Source organism: Benincasa hispida, chromosome 9, assembly GCF_027475165.1.
Source record: "Benincasa hispida cultivar pf3 chromosome 9, pf3_genome.v1.1, whole genome shotgun sequence".
Taxonomy (NCBI): domain Eukaryota; kingdom Viridiplantae; phylum Streptophyta; class Magnoliopsida; order Cucurbitales; family Cucurbitaceae; genus Benincasa; species Benincasa hispida.
The window spans coordinates 81,405,111-81,427,099 of record NC_143486.1 but is presented as its reverse complement, the minus strand read 5'-3'; the positions used below and the strand labels follow the sequence as shown (position 1 = coordinate 81,427,099).

Sequence of the window (21,989 nt, the reverse complement as noted above, 5' to 3'; positions counted from 1 at the left end):
GGGGTTGATTATGATGTTAGAATGGAATAGTTCTTTAAATACACCTTGAAATGATCCATAAATTGTTAAAAAACTTCCTTAAAGACTTCATAGTTCTTCTGAACCCAAAAAGAATTCTTGCTCTGTTTTACCATTGCTGAAATAAGGGATTGCAGCTTCTTGTTCAAGCTCTAATTTGACGATGTTGGAGTAGAGTACTTAAGACTTCTTTTTCCTTTTACCATGTCTGCAAAACTTATTTCATATTTCCTCTGAAAATTTAACTCAAGGAGAGCCTTGGTGGAATGAAAAATTCTCTGATAATGGCTTCTTCGATGGCTGACGTTCAACAATCTCACTTTTCTTTAAGAAACCGAAAGGAATGTCATCCCTTATGCAAGGGCCCTTCTGGAACATGAATGTAGAAACGACCCTCGGTGGAAGGTCAAACAACAAGCCTCGATATCCAACCTGAAGTATCTCTAAACTAGGATAGCCTTGTGGCTCTGCAAATGTCTCTGCCATTTTTAAGAAGAAATCCTTTACTCAGACCCAATAGAAGTTCTGAGGTTTGCTCCACGAACCAACAAAGTTGGAACTTTGATAGAGGAAGAACCTTGCGAGCTTCCATATCCTCAATATAAAAACAATCGGATTTGATTCAAATACAAAAGAAATACCCATTCACTTTGCAACTTTCTACTTCCATATTGGGACTGAAATGATTCGTAATACACCAAAGAAGAATTATGTTGATGAGGAAGAAGGGAAGACGCCAAAAAGTAGCCGGGGAGGAGAGAGGCGAGAGAACTTACCTGTCAGAAACTGGTTCCCGCCTACCTTCATCGAAGTCTAGGTTTATACAGGCCAATAATAACAAAAAATAACCCTAATTTGTTAGAAGCTTGTTGCTCCCATGTTCAAGCCTTCGTCTCATCTAAAGGATCATTTCTTACTTCTCCTCCTTCTTGACAATTTAATCATTTAGTCTGTTCACCATTTTTTTTTTTTTTAAAAGAAAACAAGTCTCTTTATTCATTAAGAAAATGAAGTGAGACTAATGCTCAATTTACAAGGAATTCATAAGGATCAGCAGGTGCACCCGGGCATCTAACTAGGTTGACACACCCTTAGCACCCCTCATCACATCCTAACTCTAGAAAAGCCTTTAAATTAAACGATACAATAGGAAACAATACTTGAAATGATAAAGAGAGAAACTGGAAAATCGTAACAAGAGACAACAAAAGACAACTAAAATCAAAGCAATGAGAACTTCAGAAAGCTGGAGAAAGGAATGAATGCCAATTTAGACTGATTTCCTAGCTAGAGTATGCTGCAAAGGATTTTGAGAGGGAGCACCAAAGAGAGGCTTTCAACTTGGCAGCTTCAAATCTTGAGAACCACGGGGTTTCCTTGTCTTGGAAGACTCTTTGGTTCCGTTCAAACCATAATTCAGTTAACACAACCTTGACAGCATTGATCCACAGAATCTGGTTCGATTTCTTGACAGCCGGCCCTATCAACAGCTGCTGCACATTTAGGCTAAAATCTGCTCCAAAGGTCCAGCTCAAATTGAAGATATTGAAGAGCAAAAACCAGCAACTTTGTGTATAAAAGCAGTTAAAAATAGGTGTTGTTGGTCTTCCCCATTCTTCTTACACAAAACACACATATTGGGGGAGAGGTAGTGGGAGGCAAGCTTCTTTTGCAGCACACTTGAGCAGTTTAGGGATCCAAAAACCATTATCCAAAGGACTATGTTTATTCTCCTTGGACTTTTTGATTTCCAAAGAGCTTCATAAAGTAGAGGATCAATTCGGGGGGCTTTGCGAAGGAAGTTGGTTAAGGATTTAACCGAGAAGGCTCCATTGGGTTCCAAAGACCAAACCTTTGAGTCAAGGCGATCTTGCACCTTTAGGTTAGAAATGAGACTTAACAAGTCTTGAAATTCAATAATCTCTTCATCTTTTAAGTACCTCCTAAAAGAGATGCTCCAAGAGTTGGTGGTGTGATCCCAATGCTCTCTCACAGAGCCGTTTGGATGAGTGGTCAGTCTAAATAATCTGGAAAATCTGGATGAAAGTGGAAGATTGCCCATCCAAGCATCTAACCAAAAGCCAATATTAAGCCCATTGCCCAAAACAAACACCGACAGATTTTCCACCTTCAACCAAGCTCTTGAAATGCTGATCCATGGGCTTCTAAGGCAGCCCACTGCCTTACCGGAGGTGTGACCCCTGAAAATGCTACTGCCATGTATACTTTTGACCACTCTGCACCAAAGGGAAGAGCTTTCAAGCTGGAATCTCCAGCCCCATTTTGTTAAAAGAGCTAGATTTTTCTCTTTTAAGCCACCCAAACCGAGGCCACCTTCTTCATGAGATTTGGTCACAAGTTCCCATTTGGCTAAATGATTAAGTTTACCCCGTTTGTGGCCTTCTCAAAAGAAATTCCTCAATATTCTTTCTAAGATATGCAACACTTTATTAGGAATCAAGAAGGAAGACATGTAGTAAGTGGGGAGGTTTGAAAGTACCGATTTACAAAGGGTTGCTCTTCTTCCTCTTGAAATGTTGTATCTTCTCCATTTATCAAGAGTACCTTGAAGTTTATCAATAACAGGCTGCCAGAAATCAATCTTTTTCGGGTAACCTCCCAATGGAAGTCCTAAATAGAGAAGGGGAAAGTGCTCTGCTTTACAATTGAACTTTTCTGCCCACTTATTCAGCATGTCTTGGCCAATGTTTATACCACAAAGAGATGATTTCTCCCAATTAATTTTCTGTCCAGAACACCATTCAAAAAAGTCAAGAGTAGCCCGTAGAGACTCTAACATATCATCATCATATTTGCAAAAGATAAGGGTGTCATCGGCAAATTGCAAAATTGAAATGTGGACTTGATCCTTCCCAACCAAAAAGCCTTCAAAACGATCTTTCTCATGTAACCGGTTGATTAAGGCATTTAAGACTTCTGCCACAAGGATGAAGAGGAAAGGAGAAAGGGGATCTCCTTGCCTAATTCCTCTAGATGCAACTATCCTTCCACGAGGCCTTCCATTGATAAAGATGGAGAATTTTGGATTGGTGATGCACCCCAAAATCCAAGATATCCATTTTGAGCTGAAATTCTTCCCAATTAGGACTTTGTCAAGGAATGACCAATTTACTCTATCAAATGTTTTCTCCAAATCAAGCTTTAGAAGCCATCCTTTTTTCCCTTTCGATCTATAGTCCTTGACTGCTTCATTTGCAATTAGGATGGGGTCTAGGATTTGTCTTCCCTCAATAAACGAACTTTGAGTAGGGGCAATTACGCTTGGCATGATTCTTTTTAGCCTCTCAACTAGGACTTTTGATATTATCTTGTACAAGAGGGTAGTGAGACTGATTGGTCTGAAGTCCTTGACTTTCACTGCATCAGTCTTTTTTGGAATTAGGCAAATAAAGTTCTCTTTAATACATGAATTGAGCTTACCATTGCTGTAGAAATCATCAAACATTTTTAGGGTTGTCTTTCGGAAGGTGCCAAAAATGGATGAAGAATTCTGGTGTGAAGCCATCTGGCCCTGGTGCCTTATTCCTTCCTAGCCCTTTCACTGCTAGCTTGATTTTTAGAGGAAAAAAACTTACTACCAACTGCTCATTTTGACTTCTTGAGACTCTTGACCAGTCAAGGTTGATAGGAATGACTCGAGGATCGTTACTTTTTGAGTATAAAGATGAGTAGAAGGCCAAAATAATATCTTCAACATCCCGAATGGGTTTGGTTGAAATATCTTGATCATTAAGCAATTTTGCAATCAAATTCTTTCTTTTTCTGGCAGATAGGAATCTGTGGAAGAAAGAAGTGTTCTCATCCCCTTCTTTTAACCATTTTAGCTTGCATTTTTGAATGAGGCTTCTTTCTTCTAGTTGGTAAAAGGCTAGGAGATCTGCCTTCAAGGAAAAGGCTGCATCTTCATCACTGACTTGAGGGAATACTCCCACTGTTAGAGAGTCTTTTCTATGAATTTCTGTTAATAAGTTGTCCTCTTTCATCTTCTTCTCTTTTTCATAGTCATGAAACCATTTCTTTAGAACTGATTTTGTTTCTCTTAAGTGGGTGGAGAGAGTAAAACCTGCCCATTTATGTTTTTTCTTCATTTTTAGAGATTTTTCAATCAATTTACAGCAATCCTTATTGCTCAGCCAGTTGTTACAAAATCAAAATGGTGAGGGCCCCCATTCAAGAGCTCCTGCTTCTAAGGTAAGAGGAAAGTGGTCTAACATGGTTCTAGCTTGTCTTGCAACCCTTGAATTATCAAAAACTTCTTCCCATGTGTTTGATACAAGAAAACGGTCTAGAAGAGATCTTGAAGCACCATTACCCTCCCTAGATCAAGTGAATTGTCCATTTGAGAGTGGAATTTCCAGCAGGTTGTTTAATCTGATGAACTTATTGAAATTATTCATGTCCTATGTTGCTCTACCAACTGGATATCTCTCATGCCTTCTTCGAATGCTGTTGAAATCTCCACCAATACACCACAGATCATCAAATTTCTCTACCAGAGAGGATAATTCTACCCACAATCTTCTCCTTTCTCGGTAATCACAAGGGCCATATACATTTATTATCCAGCAAATCTTTTTGTTTAACGTTTGACATTTGGTTGAAAGGGAGAATTCATCTTTTGAGCTGCAGGAGACTAGAATTTTGCTCTCATCCCACGTTGTGAGTATGCCTCCCGATTTTCCTTTAGCTTCATGTCATCCCACATTGTGATGAACTTATTGAAATTATTCATGTCCTTCGTTGCTCTACCAACTGGATATCTCTCATGCCTTCTTCGAATGCTGTTGAAATCTCCACCAATACACCACGGATCATCAAATTTCTCTACCAGAGAGGATAATTCTGCCCACAATCTTCTCCTTTCTCGGTAATCACAAAGGCGATATTTATTTGTTATCCAGCAAATCTTTTTGTTTAACGTTTGACATTTGATTGAAAGGGAGAATTCATCTTTTGAGCTGCAGGAGACTAGAATTTTGCTCTCATCCCACATTGTGAGTATGCCTCCCAATTTTCCTTTAGCTTCCACCAAGTCCCAACCTACCTCTTTTGAGCTCCAAAGGCTTTTGATAAATGAGCCCTCAATTCTGTCCTTTTTTTTGTTTCTTGGATAAGGACAATATCTGGATTGACTTTTTTCATAAATCTTTTTAGAAGCAATCTTTTTGAGGAATCCCCTAAACCTCTTGTGTTCCAAGTAACTATCTTCATTAAGGCCCATCGAGGATTCTTCAATACTTTTCCCTTTGATCAAGCTAAGATGAAATCACACTCTTTTATGATGCAATGTAGAGTCTGTGGTACAACTGACAAAGTTAGAGGGGGGTCGGGAAAATGCTTTCACTAACCTGTGAATGTTCATTCGGGAGGAGGAAGAGCTGACTTAGGGAGAAGTCCATGCCTTCTTGATTGTCATCGAGTTCTTTTTTATCTTCAACATCATTAATATCCGGCTCCTCACTGCTCACACTAGCCAACAAGTCATCATCTGAGTCTTAGGAGAATGGAGAGGGGAAAATAAACTTGTTACAGCTGGGAAATTGGCTATCTGTAGAGGTTTAATCACTTTAGGTGCAGTGAAGAGAAGGTTGGATAGGACTCTCCCTATCAGGCCTCAAAGTTTGAGGATTGGCTTGTAGGTTAGCACAACTTCAAGAATATCCAGGTTGGAGATGGCTGACCAGGGGTTTTGAAAGGATGTGTGCTTTCTGATGAAGTGTCTGGGAAAAGGTCGCAGCCCAAATGAATTCGATTTTGCAGAATTGTGATGCTTGAATGGCTTAATCCTTTTCACCTTTTGGAGCCGTCTGTGGGAGAAAAGAATAGAGATCGAGGCCTTCAGCTTCTCTATGATAAAATCTTGAGTAACAGACTTCTCAAACTTGGTTGGAGACGAACCGGCTTTCTGAGTAGGAAGGATCGGACCGGATTTCCCCGAGTCAATTTTGGCGCCTTTGTGAGAAGAATTTGAAGGGTCACGACCCTCTGACTTATTTCCAATCAATAAATCATTTTTGGCGCCTTTTTTAGAGGAAGTTGAAGGGTCACGACCCTCTGTAATTATTCCTTTAATTAAATCTTTGTCCTTTGCAGACGGCTCTGAAGGTGGTTGCTCGGGAAAATCAAAAGGTTGAGGCATGAGGTATGAATGAGGGGGCGACTTAGAGGTTGAGCGGCCTCTTGACTTCTTGGCCTTGGATTCAATCTCTCCCATCTTGTTTTCTTTATTATCCACAAAGACTCCTGGACTTCTATCTAGAGAACTTAATGTTGTAGTTGGGGGGAAGTAGGAAGTTGAATTTTGAATTTAATGGATCACAATAAATGCCTTCATCACATTTAACTTCATTTATCCGAATTAAATCAATGGGATTTGTAAAGTCAGATTCAAATAAATCACCCCTGACCTTACTAGGAGGGCTAGATGTTGAGATATCTCCAAAATTCAAGTAGATTGATCCTCTTTTTTCATTTGATATTTCAATTGTTGCTGGGATAAAACCACAAAGATTCTCCTTTACTTTAATTTTGGCCTCTGAAACATTGATTAAATTAAGTGTTTCCATAGCAATGCTTTCTAATCCCCCAAAGTATTTTCCAATGGCCTCAAAGATCTGCTTGCACCAATAATCAAGGGGTAAAGTTCTTGATAGAGATCCAACCCCCATAACCCCTGACATAAGCTGGTCTGCCATGGGTGGAGTTGTTCCATCTTTCGAATTTCAGATGGAAGGAGCCAAATTTCTGCCACTTGCCTGAGAAATTATCAAGTCCATCCAATGAGTCTCGATTCATTGTTACCAGGGCATTTTCTGCAAATAGAGGATTGATAATAACATTAGATTGAAAGTGGTCTTTGAGTGCCTTACAAATATCAAGCCAATTATCGAATTCAAAAAGACGTGAGACAATCCAAAGGTTAGAGAAGTCATCAGCTTGCTTGATCACCCATTGATGCTGCCTATTCTGTTTTTTTACCATCAAAACAAGGGAGACGGGAACTCTGGTTCCTTGGGGAAGTTTGCGGTTGAAGAGGGGAGCTCAGTGACGGCTTGTCTACAGCTGAAGGGGGGGATTTGTTCTCAAAAGAACACAAGTTTGATGAGGAATTCTTGAGGCAGCCGCTGACCATATCATTGAATTCTTGCCAGCCTGAGGTGCCATCCCTAAAAGGGATGTGAATGTTTTTCCTTCCTCCCATTGAGGGCCAGACTGCACATTCTATGAACCAACCCCTACTTTTCCGGAATTTGGACAGGCGAATGACACACTGATCAACCCTTTTTTTAAGGAGGAAAAATTCGAAAGATGAACCATACAGTAATCTCTTCAAGTTGCCCTCTAGCCATTGCGCCATTAGTGGAGAGAAAAGAACTTTTTGTCCTTTTTTCAAGTCTTCTATGAAAAATCCGTTGCTCACTTTCCACATACAGAAGAAATGAACACCTATTTTGCAACTCTTCACCTCCATGGAGTCTGGGGCTGACTGTAGAACTAAACTACCAACGTGGTTTGGTATGGCAAGAGTTAAAAGCCAAGGTTGGAAAGCAAGGCTGAAATAGGGGAGGAAAGGAGGTCGGGGGAAGGGAGGGAATCGGAGGGAGAACAGAAGGGGAAGGGAGGGAGAGGCGATCAGAGGGAGGGAAGGCTGAGGAAGGCATGGTAGGCTCCGGTGGGGTGGTCGGAAGGGGGGATGCGGGGGAAGGGAGAAAAGGAGGAGAGAGGGGAGAGCATTTTGTTTTTAGTCTGTTCACCATTCCTAACTCGAAAATTAACTTTTCGAGAGGTACACCATGCCCTCCTCCAAACTCCACTAAAGAAAGAAAATGTGGATCAAATATTGAATCCCCTATTAGTGTCAATAGTGAGAACTCTGAAGGCTTGAAGAATGAAATTGATCATGATGATCTGGTGAAAGAAGAAATATGTGGAATGGATCTTTATGCTCTGTTTATGCAAATAGCAAGGCGCTTCCAGATTCTCTCCACTACGACCATCGAAAATACCAAAACATTTGGTTTCCATTGTTAAGGACGGTAGAATAACCTTGGCCCGACTTTTCTCCACTTTCTTAACGATACGTCCAAAACTTTGTTGGCAGCATTCAAATGATGATTGTGACCTAGAATACAAGGGGTATTAAAGATTTGTCTAAACGGTTAGCTCTTAAAAGATTTCTCAAAATACATAATCCAGATCTACTTCTAATTCAAGAATCAAAAAGAGATGAGTTTGATGTAGCCTTTATTAAATCGATGTGGAGTTTCAAGGTTATAGGATTGGAATTCGTAGAACCCTATGGAAAATCTGAAGGAATCTTGACTATATGGGATATGAGCAAGCTATTGGTAATGGAGACACTCAAAGGAGGTACTCTCTTTCAGTCAAATGCATCACTACTTGCAAGAAAACCTATTGGATTACAATCGTGTGGATTATGATATTCGGGCTCCTAAGCTACTCTAAGTTATGCAAAGAAAATTTCTTTCTAGCTACCTGTCATCACCTATTTGCCCTCAGTGTAAAAAGGAAGGTGAAGATTTACAGCACTTATTCTTTGCTTGCACTTATTCGGCTAACTGTTGGTGGAGATTCTTCTCCTAACTTTAACGTTGCTTGGGTGTTAGAAGACATTTTCAGCATCAATGTTCAGCAGATTTTAATGGGTCCTTTCTTAAAGAAGAGCCCTCGACTAATTTGGGTCAATATGGCCAAAGTCTTACTGGTTGAACTGTGGTTTGAAAGAAATCAAAGGGTTTTCCATGATAATGAATCTGGTTGGTTGGATTGCTTTGAAACAGCACGTCGAAATGCTTCCTCTTGAAGCACATTAAGCAAGGATTTCGAAGATTACTCCATTCAATACTACGCTTGAATTGGTGGGCTTTCATTTTCCTAAAATGATAGAAGATTGCCTCTCGGATCAGTTCCATTCTAGTTTTTAAATTGAGTCTCTTTTGTACTTGTTTTGTCAATTTGTCCTCGGCTTTGTGAAGGTTTTTGCTCTGTTTGTTTTGCCCAATTTTGGTTTATGTTTTAATCATCTAACATTGTTATTCCTTTATATGGGCTAAGTTTTAGCCTTGGATTTATTTATAATGAGGTTAGTTTTGCTCATAAATGATAAGGGTGCTAAGAGGGTGTCAACCTAGTTGAGATGTCTGAGTGTGCCACCAGATCCTTAGGCTTTTTTGCTTTTGCTCTTTGTATAATTTTCTTTTTTTCTTCACTGAAGTATAATTCTCTTGTACTTTGAGCATCAGCATCAGTCTCATTTCATTTTATTAATGAAGAGGCTTGTTTCCATTTTAAAAAAAAAAGTTGTTCTTATCAAAAAATTAAAAAAAAAAAAACTATAATAGTCCCCAATTTTGAATCAAGCAAAATAGCAAGGAAGTGATGGACTTTTAGGTTAAAAGAATGGCATTACATCAGGGTGAAAGTTATACCCTCATCTTCTCTTGCAACCGTTTAGCATCAAATTGCTCCCCTTCAGTGAAAATGTCCAGAGAAGCCATCGATGCCATGGCAAGCTGACCTATGTATTCCTCAAAAAGTTCACTTCCAAAAAGCATTGCAAAAATTGCTGCAGGATCAATAATCGCATCACTGCAACAAAAAGACGATAATGCACATGAAAGCTTCAAAACGCATCCAGTAATTACAAACAAAAGAAAGTACAAAGAAAACATAAAAAGCGAAACTAAACAGAGGAAAATCTAACGTTGAGATTCCAGACTTCCCATGAGCATCATAAGCTTGTCTTTGAGCTGGATCACTTAAAACTTGGTAAGCTTCTCCCAGAACCTGATTCCAAATAAAATAAAAAAAGGAACATTAAAAAATAATAAGAAGAAGAAGGAAGAAGGAAGAAGGAAGGAAAGACAACCTAGTGAACAGAAGTTAGAGGTAATCCATGAAGCAAAGGAACAGAGGTCCTTTGTTCAGAAGAAATATCTGAAGCAAAACTAGTGAACTCTAATAATGCATGGTGAATTGGTGTTTGATCAAAATCCTTTTTCTTTTTCTAAATTTAAAAAATAAATAAAAGGTTCTGGTATTATCTTTCAGTTTCTCTTCCTCTTTTAACTAAGAAATAAAATTGGGAGAGTTTATGTATTTATATAAGAAGCTATTTCATTGAAAAAAGAACAGTGAGAAAGTTAAGGTAATTGTCCACAATGAAGATTATAACTTGGAATACTTGAGGACTCGAAGACCAATCTAAACATCTGGCCCTTAAAAATCTTCTTAAGACTACAAATCCAGACTTCGTGTTAATTCAAGAGACTAAGAGAGAATCAGTTGAAATTGACCTTATCAAAGCTTTATGGAGCTCAAAAGATGTAGGCTGGATTTGTGTTGAAGCCTTTGGTAAATCAGGAGGAATTGCTAACTATGTGGGATGAAAGCAAAATCTCAGTTAATGAAGTTCTAAAAGGAGGCTACTCTTTATCTGCTAAATGTAGAACTAACTATAGAAAGGTCTGTTGGGTGACTAACATATACGGTCCTTCAGATTACAAGAAAGAAGATATATTCGGCTCGAATTATCCTCCCTTTCAGCCTACTGCACAGAAGCTTGGTGCTTAGGTGGAGATTTCAATATTACTAGAACAAACCAAAAACGCTTTCCAATAGCAAGATTGGCAAGAGGCATGAGGAAGTTCAAAAAGTTTATTTCGGAAGCCAATTTACTGGAAATACCATTATCCAATTGAAGATTAACTTGGTCAAGAGAAGGAAGGGTGGTTTCACGTTCTCTACTTGATAGATTCCTTGTTTCAAATGACTGAGATGAGGCTTTTGCAGACACAAGAGTACCAAGGAAAGTCCGGATCTCCTCGGATTATTTCCCCCTTCTACTAGAAGCTGGTTCCTTTGAGTGGGGCCCTCTCCTTTTCGCTTTTGCAACAGCTGGCTGCTAAACAAGCATTGTTGCCAAATTATAGAAAGATCCTTAAACTCGGGTAACTACCAAGGCTGGGCGGGTTTTGTAATAGCCTCAAAATTGTGAATATTAAAGAACACCTTAAAAGTTTGTCGTGCTGATTGTGAAGCTAAACATAGAAGACAGGAAGAAAAGTTAGAAGAAATAGTAAAGACGAAGATAAAGTGGAATCTCATGAATTTGACTCTCTAAATCTGGATATGAGGATGTCCTTGAAGGCTGATTTATTGTCCCTTTATAGATTGGATGAAAGAAATCTAATTCAAAAGAGTAAACTTAATTGGATCAAACTGGGAGATGAGAATACGAGGTTTTTCCACCGCTTCCTTGCTGCAAAAAGGAGAAGAAATCTGATTTCGGAATTAACAAATAATCAAGGCCTTCCAACAAATTCTTTCAGAGAAATTGAAAATCTCATCATTGACTTCTATAAGTCCCTTTTTAAGAAGACTCCTAGTGCTGGATCCTTTCCAACCAATTTAGAATGGCATGTAGTCTCCGAAGATCAGAACAAGTGGCTGGTTTTGAGGTTCACTTTGAGAGAAATCAGAGAAGCATTGAAGGTTTTGAGGAAAAACAAAGCGCCTAGACCAGATGGTTTCACAGTGGAATTTTTCATTAAATTTTGGGAGCAGTTTAAGGCCAATTTCACTAGCCTCAGAAAGAAGATTCTATCTTGGTAAAAGACTTTAGGCACATGTCTTACCACTTTAGTGTAAAAGGTGGTTGCAAAAGTCCTTGCTGAGAGGCTGAAAAGAATATTCTATCATTGCCCCCACTCAAAGTGCTTTCATTGAAGCTCGTAAAATACTAGATCTCATTCTTATAGTCAATGAAATTGTGGAGTATAGATCCAAAAAGAAGAAAGGCTGGATCCTTAAACTGGATTTGAAAAAGGCCTTTGACAGAGTTGAATGGACATTCTTGGAGAAGCTTTTAAAAGGAAAAAACTTCGATTCTCGGTGGATTTCATGGATTTTGGGTTGCATCAAAAACCAAAATTCTCTATCTTCATCAATGGGCAACCAAGCGGAAGAATCTTTGCTTCTAGGGGTTTAAGACAAGGGGATCCCCTTTCTCCCTTTTCCTCCTTGTCAGTGAAGTATTGAGCAGTCTTATCTGTAGACTACATGAGAAAGAGTTGAACGAAGGATTTATAGTGGGAAAAGAAAAGGTTCATGTCCCTCTTCTTCAATTTGCCGATGATACACTTCTTTTTTGTAAATATGATGATGATATGCTAGAGATTTTTCAAAGGAAATTATAACTCTGAGTGGTGCTCTGGTCAAAAGATTAATTGGAAAAATCAGACATTTGTGGGATCAATATAGATGAAAACAAGGTTCGTGTGGTTGCTTCCTCGCTGAATTGTAAAGTTGAGCAGCTCCCTTTGATGTATCTCAGTTTATCTTTAGGAAGATACCCAAAAAAGGTATCATTTTGGCAACCTATCATTGATAAAGTCCAAGAGAAATTAGATAATGGAATCACAACCTTTCCCGTGGAGGCAGAATTACACTTTGCAAAGCAGTGTTGTCCAAACATCCCACCTACTATATATCTACCTTTTTAATGCCAGAAAAGGTAATTGCATCCTCAGAAAGATCCATGAGAAAATTCTTTTGGGAAGGACATTAGGGGGTAAGTTGAACCACTTGGTAAAATGGGAGAATGTTGTTAAAGCCCAAAAGGACGTGGGCCTTGGTTTGGGAAGTTCAAAGACCAGAAACTTTGCTTTGTTATCCAAATGGGGCTGGCGTTTTATGAATGAGGCAGATTCTTTTTGGTGTCAGGTTATATGCAGCATACATGGGAGCAACCCTTTCAAATGGCACACTAATGGGAAGGAACACTCCAGCCTTAGAAGCCCGTTGGTAAATATTTCAAGGCAGTGACAAAAAATTGAAGACTTGGCGTTGTTTAAGGTTGGGAATGAGAGCATAACAGCCTTTCGGTCTGATCCTCGGCTAAATTTCCATGGCTTTTTAAGATTGCACTTATGCCTAAAGCCTCTGTATCCGACCATTGGGACTTATCCACTTCTCATGGTCAATTTTCTTTCAAAGGTTGTTGAAAGATGAAGAAATCATTGATTTCCAGACTCTTATGGGCTTTCTTATGGACAGAAAAATCTCTAGCATTCCGGATAAGGGATTTTGATCACCAGAAGCAAGTGGTGTTTTCACTGTTAAACCTCTTGTTAATCATTTATCCGTGGCCTCTCCCAAAAAGTCCACGGATCGGATAGTGAACATCACTAATGGATCATGCTGTTTGGGAACTTAAATTGTGCCACAGTCATGCAAAGAAAGCTCCCCTCTCACTGCCTTTCACCTCACATTTGTCCACTGTGCTTTGGATAACCAGGAAGACTTACAGTACCTACCTTTTTATTGTGTTTATGCTAAAAAGTGTTGGTCTGGTTTATTCCATAATTTTAATATTTGTTCGGTTTTTGGTTATGATTTTAGGAGCAATGTTTTGCAGTTACTGGTTGGGCCAGCCCTTAAAAGAGGTCCTAAATCAATTTGGAGCAATGCAGTTAAAGCCCTGTTAGCTGAATTATGGTTTGAAAGAAACCAAAGAGTTTTCCCTAAGAAAGCTTCCCCTTGGTTAGATTGTTTTGAGTCTGCTCGGCCAAACGCTTCTTCTTGGTGCACTTTAAAGATCCTTTGAAGTTTACTCAATTCAGGAGCTAAATCTGAATTGGCGAGCTTTTATTTTTCCTCCTTTTTAGAAGCCGGCGGGCATTTCTCTTTACAGCATATAGTTTTGGCTATTGCTTTTAGGCTGTTTTCTTTTTATTCGATGTTTTGTTGTAGTGTTTTTTATGGGAAGTGGTCTTTTATTGTATCTTCATTTTTTTCATTGTAAGAGTTGTGTTTCAGCCTTGAATCTTTTTACTTTGAGATTAGTTTGTGGGATATAATGAGGGCGCTAAGGGGGGAGGGAATCAATCTAGTTTAGATGTACGGGTGTGCCTCCTGATCCATAGGTCTTATGCTTAATGCTCTTTGTATAACTCTCTTGTACTTTGAGCATTAGTCTCTTTCAATTATATTAATAAAGGGACTTGTTTCCTTTTTTTAAAAAAAAAAAAAAAGAATAATTACAAAAAACCTTCGAAATCAAAGCCCAAAGATAATGAAACCTCACCAAAGACCATACCTTGCTATGGTCCCTCTTCACACCCCTAAACACTCAATTATTCTTCCCCCCAAAGATCCCACAATAAAGTGCACACCCCCACAAACCACAAAAACGGTCCTTCTCTTTGAAAGGCAGATGGAGGAGGAACTCTCCGATCGGCAACCGCACACCTTGAGGCTACTTAGACTACATCATTTTATTTTTCTAGCTAATTTTTTATAGAAACAACTTCTTCCATTGAGAAATAACGAAAGAATACAAGGGTATACAAAAATCCAAGCCCACAAAAAAGAGTACCAACTAAGTCAAATATTTTTGGGCAAATAATCACAAAAAAGTCCTCAAAATCGAAGCCCAAATAGAAACATGAAACCTCACCCATGACGAAAGCTCACAAGGCTCCCTCTCCACACCCTTAAAAATTCTGAATTAAATTTCATTCTTCAACCACATAAAAACTCATAGCTCACTTTGAGCATAGGATCTAGTAATGGATTATTTTCTGATTTTTCATAACAATACAATCATATCAGTGAGTTGCTTTTCCTTCAATCTTTGCTTGGACTCATGCTTTATGCCATTTTTAATATCAGCTTTCAAAATGAGTAGCTTCAAATGAAGGACATATCCAAGCCAACCACTAGAGTGATGATTGGATAAAGAATTCTCCATCATTTGCCCAAATTACACTATATTTAGCCGGTTATTGTAGAAATGAAACGGAGTAGATCCCCCGGAATTCTCCTCCCTCTTTTGTTTCGTTGTCAGTCACTGTCGTAGCAACGTAGCCCTTTTTTCCATGTAGTTGATTAGTTGTTGTGTTTGTAACCTTTATTTTTGCATTTGGTATGAAAGTGACTTGGGTTTTGTTGAAGACATTGAAAACAAAATGAAAATTCCCCTCTGTTTCTCTCATCTGATTTGGTTTTAAAATCCTATGGTTGAATTGATGCAAAATCCAGCATACACATATATTCGTAAGCAAATCAGAGATGCTTCTAGGACTATCTGCTTGGCCAAGTGTAGATCTCCCTAAGGATGGAAACTTGATTGCGTTGCTTGCCCACCTTTGGGAGGTAGAAAGATATTACATGTACCCATTGGTGTTGAAAAAAGGGTTGGTTTGTTTTTTGTGACATGATACGAGATTTTATCTTAAAAGTTGGGAGATACTATCTTTCTCCCCAAGGTCACCGATAATGTACTTGGGTTCAGTGGTTTAGTTGCCTTGGCTTCCCCTGTTTCATGTTTATTTGCTGCCCCTTTTTATGTCCTGTTTTATGTTCTTTTTATAATTTTTTTTTTTTAAATGAAAACGAGCCTCTTCATTAATAAAATGAAATGAGACTAATGCTCAAAGTACAAGAGAATTATACAAAGAGCAAGAATCCTAAGGGTCAGAGGTACACCCGAACATCTCAACTAGGTTGACACTCCCTAAGCACCCTCATCATATCCACCCCTCAGCACCCTCATCATATCCGTACAAAACTAACATAATGATAAAAACAAAAGACAACAAAGGTCCCAAGACAATTCACTAACCGATACACTAATACAAAAGAAGAAAACCGTGCCGAGACAAAAACTATTAAAAATCTAGGAAGATGAAGGCTGGCCAGTTTAAACATAATTCCTATATGGATAAATCTTTGAAAGTCTTACATAACGTGCACCAGGATGAAGCATTTCTTCGCACTAAATCATACCGATCCATCCAACCTGCTTCTTTATCATAGAATACTCTTTGGTTTCTTTCAAACCACAATTCTGCAAGTAGAGCCTTAACTATATTAACCTAAATTAACCGAAGGGCCATTAAAATTTGTTGAACATTACTCCTAGAAATATCTAGGAACACCCAAAAAAATATTAAAAATGGAGAAAATTTTCGACCAACATCTTGTTGAACATGAGGAATTGAAAAATAGGTGCGGCAAATCTTCAGCATCCTTTTTATACAAAGGGCAAATAGAGAACAACAAACAGACCGCGGGAACTTTCTTTGCATGACTGAGGAATAATTTAGAATGCCAAACATCATTATCCAGATTTGAATATTAACTCTCCTCGGACTTTTAGTCTTCCATAAAGCCTTGTATAGACGTTTGTCCAAAGGGGATGAAGAGGAGAGATGAGTAGTGAGAGATTTAACGGAGAAACTACCGGAAGCTTCTAGGGACCATGTATTCTCTCACCTGAAATTAGAGTTAACAAATCTTGAAACTCTATTATCTCGTCATCTTTTAAGCCACTGACGAAATACAATAGACCAAGAAGCCAGCATATGATCCCAATGAGATGCTATGGATCCCTTTGGTAACAAAACAATCCTAAAAAGTCTTGCATATCGAATATTTAGAGGAAGTGCATCTACCCATAGGTCAGTCCAAAAAGCAATCCTAGCACCATTGCCAAGTTTGAAAGGAGCCCAAGCTTCCATTTTCAACCAAGTTCTCGAAATGCTAATCCAAGGGCTTCTCAAGCTATTCCCAACTTTCCCAGCCGTGTGCCAATTTAAGAGGTCTTTTCCATGAATGCTTTTGACCACCTGCCTTCCTAATGAATTTTCCTCCTCCAATTATCGCCAACCCCATTTAGCTAGTAAAGCCATATTTCTATTTTTCGACCCCCCAAACCGAGGCCTCCATCAATTAAGGAACGTGTAACAATGTCCCATTTCACCAAATGGTTTGTTTTGCCTCCATTCTTTTTAATTTCCGGTTGTATTAGCCTCTTAAGGACCAACCTCCCGTTTATTCTTTTTAATAAACTAAGGTTACCTGTTATATGGTTCGGAGCTATAGATTATATGACTGGTAACCCCAGTTTATTCTCTAACCTTTGTACATCTACCTCTTCACCTAATGCCACTATAGCTGATGAAACCTCCACTGTTTTTCTAGGATCAGGAACCATCCATCTTACAGAATCAATTTCTTTGTCATCAGTTTTAAATTTACCACATTTCTCTTTTAATTTGATTTCAGTCAGTAAACTCACTCGTGATCTTCATTGTTGTGTCTCTTTTTTTCCTAGTTATTACTCATTTCAGGATCTTATGTCAAAGCAGACTATTGGTAAAAGGCATGAATTTGAGGATCTTTACATCTTTGAACCACAAATACCTACAACCATCATGTGCTCTAGCGTGTCGTCTCCCTTTGAAGAACATTGTCATTTGGGTCATCCTTCTATCTCTGTGTTGAAGAGTCTTCATCCCAGCGTCAACATTTGTCTTCTTTAAATTGTGAATCATGTCAGTTTGCTAAATGTCATCGTTTGAGTTTGTATCCTTGAATCAATAAACAAGCTAGTGCTCCATTTAAATTAGTCCATTCTGATATTTAAGGTCTGTGTCCTATTGAGTCCAAAGGAGGGTTTCGATATTTTGTTACATTCGTCGATGACCATTCTCGTGTGACGTGGTTATACTTAATAAAAATTCATTCTAATTCACTTTCTCATTTTTGTAACTTTCATGCTGAAATTCAAACTTAGTTTAATGGTGCTCTTAAAATCTTACGAAACAATAATGCTAAAGAATATTTCTCTCATACACTCAATTCTTATTTAAATGTCCATGGCATTTTTCATCAATCTTCTTGAGTCGATACTCCATCTCAAAATGGGGTTGCAGAACGAAAGAACTGTCATCTTCTTGAGACAGCTAGAGCCTTGATATTTTAAATGCATGTTCCAAAATCCTTTTGGGTTGATGTTGTTTCCACAGCTTGTTTCTTAATAAATCGCATGCTCTCTTCCGTTCTTAAGGGTGAAATATCTTTTCGTACTTCATGCCCCAAATTTCCCATTCCACCCAAAATATTTGGTTGTACCTGCTTTGTTCGGGACGTTCAGCCTCAACATACTAGTTGGACCCAAAGTCCTTAAAATGTATTTTCCTTGGTTATTCTCATGTTCAAAAAGGGTATCGGTGCTATTGTCCTAGTCTAAGTAAATATCTTGTCTCTCCTAATGTCACGTTTTTTTAACATTCATCATTCTTTTCATCACTTTCTTTCTCTTCGAATAAGAATCAAGAGGAGCATAAGGAGTTAGAGGATGATTTCTATGTCTACACAATTGTTTCCCTTTCTGATCCTCTTCCTGATTCATCCCTACATATGACTACCTCTATTCTTCCACCCATCATTAAGGTCTATACTCGACGACAACCTCCTTCAGCTCCATGCCCTATACCAGAGGCTTCTTCATCTCCTTCAGTTTCATGTCCTAGACCAGAGTCTTCTTTGTCATTAGATCCGAAAATGAGTGATGATTTTCTTATTGCTCTTCGTAAAGATAGATGTAAGTGTGCTCATCCTATTTTCTCTTTTGTTTCATATAACCATTTGTCGTCTTCTACATGTTCACTTATTGCATCCTTAAAGTTTGTATCCATCCCTAAAACTGTTCATGAAGCTTTGTTTCATCCTGGTTGGTAATGGTGGAGGAGATGACTACCTTAGATGATAATTGTACTTGGGATTTCGTTTTCCTCCCTACAAGAAAGAAGGCTATCGATTGTAAATGGGTGTTTGCGGTTAAAGTCAATCTTAATGGTTCTGTTGCTCGGTTAAAAGCACACCTTGTAACGAAAGACTATGCACAAACTTATGGCGTTGACTATGCTGATACTTTTTCTCCAACAGTAAAAATGACATCTGTAAGGTTGTTTATTTCATTAGCTTCAATCAATCATTGGCCTTTACATCAACTTGATATTAAAAATGCATTTCTTCATGATGATCTTCAAGAAGAGGTGTAAATGGAGCAACCACCAGAGTTTGTTGCTCAGGGAGATAATGGAACAGTATGTCGTCTTCGTAAATTTTTGTATGGATTAAAGCAGAGTCCACGAGCTTGGTTTGATAAATTCAGTCAAATGATTGAAAGCTTTGGAATGCAGAAGAGCCATCGGTCTTTTTTAAGAGATCTAAGAGTGGTGTCATCTTATTAGTCGTATATGCTGATGATATAGTGATTACTGGTGATGATGCTTTTGGTATCCAGTCCCTAAAGATCTTTCTTCATAGTCAATTCCATACAAAAAAATTTGGGATGTTGAAATACTTCGTAGGAATTGAGGTAATAAGAAGCAAGAAAGGAATACTATTATCACAGAGAAAATATGTACTTGACTTGTTGACTGAAATAGGGAAGCTAGGGGCAAGCCATGTAGTATCCCAATGATGCCCAACTTACGGCTCACAAAAGGTGGAGAATACCAAAAGATCCTGAAAGATATAGGAGGTTAGTGGAAAAACTTAATTACCTTACAGTGACTGGACCCGACATAGTCTATTTGGTGAGTATTGTGAGCCAGTATATGTCAGGCCCTACAGTTGATCATTGGGCTGCATTGGAACAAATTTTGTGTTATCTGAAAGCCAGCTGCTCCCAGACGTGGTTTATTATATAAGGATTATGATCATACTAATATTGAATGTTTCTTAGACGCCGATTGGGCAGGATCTAAAGAAGACATAAGATCAACTTCAAGATATTGTGTTTTTATTGGTGGTAATTTGATTTCTTGGAAGAGTAAGAAGCAAAATATGGTGTCACGTTCAAGTATGGAATCAGAATATAGAGCAATGGTACAATCTATGTGTAAATTGATTTGGATATACCAACTTCTTGTTGAGTTGGGATTTGAAATCATCACACCGACAAAATTGTGGTGTGATAATCAAGCAGCACTTCATATCACGTCTAATCCAATATTTCATGACATGACTAAACATATTAAAGTTGATTGCCATTTTGTACGTGAGAAAATTCAACAAGGTTGAGATATATGAAGACTGGAGAACAATTAGGAGATTTCTTCACGAAAGCATTTAATGGAACATGTATAGATTATCTATGTAACAAGTTGGGCATGATTAACATATATGTTCTAACTTGAGGGTGAGTGTTATAGTTCTATTGTTAGTCCATTATTGTAAATATCTTTGTTATATTTTCCTTTTATGGCCTTCTCTATGCTTTCCTTCTTTAGTCACTCTTGTATACTTGCATATATTCATATCTTTAGGAATGGAATAATGTATTCTGATTCTCTCAAACCTAAGAGTTTTACAAAAGTGAATAAGGGGCCAAAGTTCACTTAGGTTCCTTCCATCCCTCTAAACGTTTGGAAGAAAAAGTTCCAAATGAAACTCACAACACCAAAGAATATGGTCCACATCTTCCTCCATCTTTGGACAAATGATCCAAAAGAATGGTCAAACAAGCGAGCACTCTCTCACAAGCCAATCCATCGTGTTAGCGCGACCATGTAAAACTTGCCAAGTAAAGAACCTCGCTTTCCTAGGGATCTTAATCTTCCAAAAAACCCCAAAAAAAAATTGAGGCTCCTAAGGAATTAAGATCAACCAAACTACGAAGAAAACAAATTACACGAGAATCCCTACAAAGGGTTGGGACTTCGGAACCTCACATCCCTTCTCCCACACCTAAAGGAGTGGCCCTCGAGCAAAGAAAGAAAAGAGGCCACATCCATCACTTCATATTGGAAAGAGAGCAACAAAAGTTGAAAGAAAAAGACAGGAGCTCCCAGACCACTCTAAGAAGTCAAAAACAAAATGATTTTTTTAAGGTACGACAAATTATAAAGGTCAGAAAGCAAAGAGCAAAGAGGTCACTCCCCCACCCAACAATCTTAACTTTTGGCCTTAAACGAGAGAATACTCCGGATTTATCATTAATGCAAAAACTGTTGGCTCAAATCTCTTCAAGATAACATTAATAAGTTAGGCCTCCTATCCAAAAGGTTTATGAAAGGAGTGGAAAGAAAGGGATTTCACCCTAGACGCGAGAATAGCAGGACGTGAGAGTTTGTTGTACATTGTCAAGAGAATGTTGGTATAAGAGTCTGTTTTGTGGTTAGGGATCATTATCTTGAAATTGTATTAGCACGTGCAGGTTTCTTTTGGGAGAGTCACCAGCCCTCTCAAATAGGTTGGATTATCTTGTTTAGTTGATTTTCGTTTTTAGCTTGCGAACTTTGTTTTGATTTGTAATCGTTGCTGTGATTTGATTATCAAGAAAAGTGAGGAAATATCCATACATAATACTTACCTAGTACTAGCAGTATTCATGTTTTTACAAGTGGTTGAATTTAACCATGACACACTAATGTCATTCTCTCCATCAATCAGACAAAGGATATCAACTACAGTATAAGATCCTTTCATAAAATAAAAGCTCTAGCATATAATCTTGGGAATGTAAATATGAACACAAGACAAGTTAAAACATAATAACGAACAATTAGAAACCATTCAACATGCCGTCAAATGATGAACATTGGTTTTTTTTTTTTTTTTTGGGGGGGGGGGGGCGCTAACAAAGCATGCCTGAAATTTTTGTGCTGCCAGAGGATCGCTTGGGTTTTTATCTGGATGAACCTGCCGTGCCTAAAATCCATACAAAAAAATGATTTATTGATAAAAGTCAAAGAATCTGCCTACCACATAGAAGAACAAGTAGAGCACAGATACAACATATGGTAAGATTAAAATAATTCATTAAAGCAGAAGGACAAGATCGAATAAAGTGAATTCCAAATGAAGACAAAGTTGGAAATGTAATCAATCACAACTACACATCATCCATTGCTTTACATAAAGGTTTAACGATTGGGCAAAGAAGGCCGTGATTCGCATGCTCTAGACACCTAATAATACAATTACTGTGTTTAGGAATATGAAAACATCTGGAATGGGAAATTTTAGGTAGTAAGGATGGCAATTAAAGCATATTCGATAAACAATACGAGAAATAAGTTCGCAGGCAATTAGATTCGATGCGGTGAGGTCTATACATCAACAATACTGAA

At 38.3% G+C, this 21,989-nt stretch overlaps 1 protein-coding gene across 1 annotated transcript in view; it reads right to left on the bottom strand.

The window, feature by feature from the left end:
- The window catches only part of LOC120085557 (DNAJ heat shock N-terminal domain-containing protein), a 57,807-nt gene that overhangs the window by 35,097 nt on the left and 721 nt on the right, over positions 1-21,989 (bottom strand). The window contains exons 2-4 of the mRNA XM_039041586.2: positions 21,508-21,567; positions 9,764-9,846; positions 9,489-9,648 (exon numbers count right to left, since the gene is read on the bottom strand). Of these exons, the coding sequence (XP_038897514.1) occupies positions 9,489-9,648; positions 9,764-9,846; positions 21,508-21,567 (303 nt within the window). The remainder of the gene's footprint in view (positions 1-9,488; positions 9,649-9,763; positions 9,847-21,507; positions 21,568-21,989) is intronic.